The sequence below is a fragment of the Gavialis gangeticus genome, unplaced genomic scaffold, assembly GCF_001723915.1.
Source record: "Gavialis gangeticus isolate Ggan-Ray unplaced genomic scaffold, GavGan_comp1, whole genome shotgun sequence".
NCBI lineage: Eukaryota > Metazoa > Chordata > Crocodylia > Gavialidae > Gavialis > Gavialis gangeticus.
Window position 1 is genome coordinate 54671288 of NW_017728993.1, and position 3091 is coordinate 54674378.

At 44.6% G+C, this 3091-nt stretch overlaps 1 protein-coding gene across 1 annotated transcript in view; it reads right to left on the reverse strand.

The window, feature by feature from the left end:
- Nucleotides 1–3091, reverse strand: part of BRINP3 (BMP/retinoic acid inducible neural specific 3) — a 404685-nt gene that overhangs the window by 187431 nt on the left and 214163 nt on the right. The window contains exon 4 of the mRNA XM_019501735.1: nucleotides 2989–3072. Within this exon, the coding sequence (XP_019357280.1) occupies nucleotides 2989–3072 (84 nt within the window). The remainder of the gene's footprint in view (nucleotides 1–2988; nucleotides 3073–3091) is intronic.

Genomic DNA, 3091 nt, shown 5'->3' on the forward strand with positions numbered 1-3091 from the left:
TGCCCTATCACAAGGGTGTTAGGATGCATGGGCATCCTAAACCATGCACTTCCATGCTCCTTTAATATGTGACTATAATTCCCTTCCCCACTCCATCCAATTATTTCAGCAATGATGCCAAAATGTCCTCTGAAATATTTATTGCTTATATGATGCCTGATTGGCAAAGAACGAGTAAAATATGCCACCTTCTTTCATTTAACAAAGCTCTAAGTATTTGTATTCATGGGCATAAAGGAACACTTGGCAAATGAATGACCTTCTGGTAAGATTTGTGTGCCTCTGTGGCCATTTGGCTTGCATGAATATCCTTTTTTGACCATAAAGGAAACTTTTACACATGGTTGTCTGTGAAATGTTCCCAAGTCTTTATTCACAAACATAAGAATATACTCCTCAAGGGCATTCTAAAATGAGAACTCAGTGAAGTTATACAATTGTTTGTGTTGCTACGAGATAACACAAAAAACAGCATTTCCAGTTGTTCTTATTTCTTATGTAAATTGTAGCTGCTAGTGACTAAGAAAAGACAAATATGTCATAATGAAAAGCAACCTAAACTGCTGGCTATGAATATGCTGTGCAAGGAGGCAGTGATATAAAAGGCTTCACTCATGAATCCTCCCATACACCCCTGCAGGAGAATGAGGAGGAGGAAGGAGAATTCTTATGCTCATGCATTGGCAGAAACTTCACCAGACGCAAAACTGCAGCTTCTGGACTGCTGCTTCCTTTCTTGCATGGATGGGAATACTAGTGCAGAGGTGAGAAGGATACTTGGGTAGGTAGGCCAGCACTGGGCTGGCCCCATCAGCCTTACCTAGGATCCTAGGGTCCTCCTGTGGTTGCAGCTGTGGCGATGCTGCTGCTCAGACCCTGGCTGGCAGCCAGAGAACATGGCTTCAGCTGGCCAGGCTCCAGTTTTGGGCAGCACATGCTGCCCTGCTTTTTGTTTGCACAGGTTTTTATGGACCCCAGGGTCATCCTCCACCCTGCCCCCATCTCCACACTGCTACCTTGAAGCAGAAAGAACACCTGAATATGCGGTGCTGCTGACATGTCTGTGGCACTACATACTGCATGGCCAATGTCTGGACGTGGCCAATGGGGCCAGAAAGGGCGGTAAGGAGTAATAGCCCTGGTGAACTGGGCCCAGGACTAATAAGGCTGGGTGTCTAATGGAGCAATTAGCTGCCCTGGTCACTGGGTATAAAAGACCCAGCCACATACATGGAAGGAGATTGGGCTTGGAGATATAAGCCCAGGCTCTCCCTATGCAGGGGGAAGCCCCTGCCTGCAGCAGAGAGTGAGGGGTTGCTAGAGACAGACAGACAGACAGTCAAGCTACCCAGGAGAGCTGGGGAAGGAGACTTCTATGTAGTTAGGACCTATGGAAATCTTTACCCCAAGGAGGAAGCTTATTTGTGATATGAAGCAGCTGGCTTGTGCTTTTGTTCTGTTTATACTGGAGGACTGGATTGTGGCTACAGAAGCAGAGGCAGCCATGAACAGGGGATGCCTGTGTGGCACTCTCATGCTACTTGTGTCAGGAGCTAGCCATAACCTAAAGGCTAGAGAGTAGCACTGAGATTGAGACATCAGGAGAGGCAGCCGCCAACACAGGGCCAGTACCCAGGAGTTGAAGTCTTAAATTATATACCAAGGCTAAAGGTGTGGCCAGAGAAAAAGGGGGGCATGGCTATGAGAGCTGAGGCTCCAACAAGTCCTCAGAAGTCTACAGGAGTGCCCCTTAAAGGATGCTTCCTCAGCCTGATGAAGGGTTTTTATACCCAAAAGTTTGCAAAGGAGAATTTTTTGCAACTATTTGAATTGGTCTAATGACAGATACCAGATTTACCCAAAGAACCTTCTCTGCCTTAAAGGCAAATCTCTCAAAGGGGAATACAGTCCCCAGGCAAAACAACCAGCAAAGTTACTGCCAGCCCTGGAAACTGCTTCCTTCAACAATGAACACAATAAGATCAAAGGCATGGCAAGTGAGAAACTGGAAGTAAGATGGGTCAAAGGTAGGGGGAGCTTAGTGTTGGGGTAGCTTCCAAAGGTACCACACACATAAACATAAAAGAGTATATCTACACTTTCTCCACACTACTTTTAAGACTGCCCCCACAATAAGTTTTGCTACCTGCTCTGCACCCTACAAACCTGAATATATAGCAGTGAAGATAATCTGAAGTACCCCTTTTCTACCTCCTGTCAAGATCTTGAGGGCCTGAACATCCTCATCACCATTTTTGGATTGTATGTAGTGGGAGCAGATGGATGAGGCTTGTAACTCACAGAAGTCTTAAGACTATCATGGAGACAATATAGACACACCTAATGTGTCCATTTGACTCCCACATAAATATCTAAAGCAGAGGCTAAGCAAGCTTTCCTTGCAGAGCATCCTCATTATTCTATTATAATGCTCCTCTCCAAGTGAAATAAGGTTTCGTAAAGGCCTGGTGCCTTTACGTTGGCTTGTTGCCCATCCACCAGTCCGAAGGGATTCAGAAGGAGGAATACAGAATGGATCTCTGTAGCTAGCCACCACCAGTGGCCATTGCTTAATACTTTTAAAGGGGCCATAGAAAGATAGTTGGGCTAGGGAATCTCAGGAATGTTTTTTGAACCTCTTGGGGTTATCAAGAGAATGATAAACTTTGACCTAGTCCCACTAGCCTCCCACCTATTTCTCAAATGGCCAGCTTAACTACATTCCTCCAACATTACATGTCCCATCTAAATCTAGTAGAATAAAAAACCATATTAGAGAGAGAGTGTCTGAGCTTTTCTATTTCATGAAAACAGAGAGATCCACAGATCTTCACATCAGTCAGGATCTACACTTCCAGCCTAGAAAAAGTTCACTGACATTACTAATGTCATTACCATTCAATTCTTTTAAAGTGTGTTTATACTCACTCTCATCATGTGTAGTTATAGCTGAGCTGTTTACTTAACATTGCAAATCACTGATCATACCTCCCAAGGTAGCTGAGAGAAGGAAGTGTGTCCCATATTTCTTGATAAGATTTTCTGTGATCTGTTGAAGAGTTGGGCGACGTCCTATTAGTCTTATATTGCG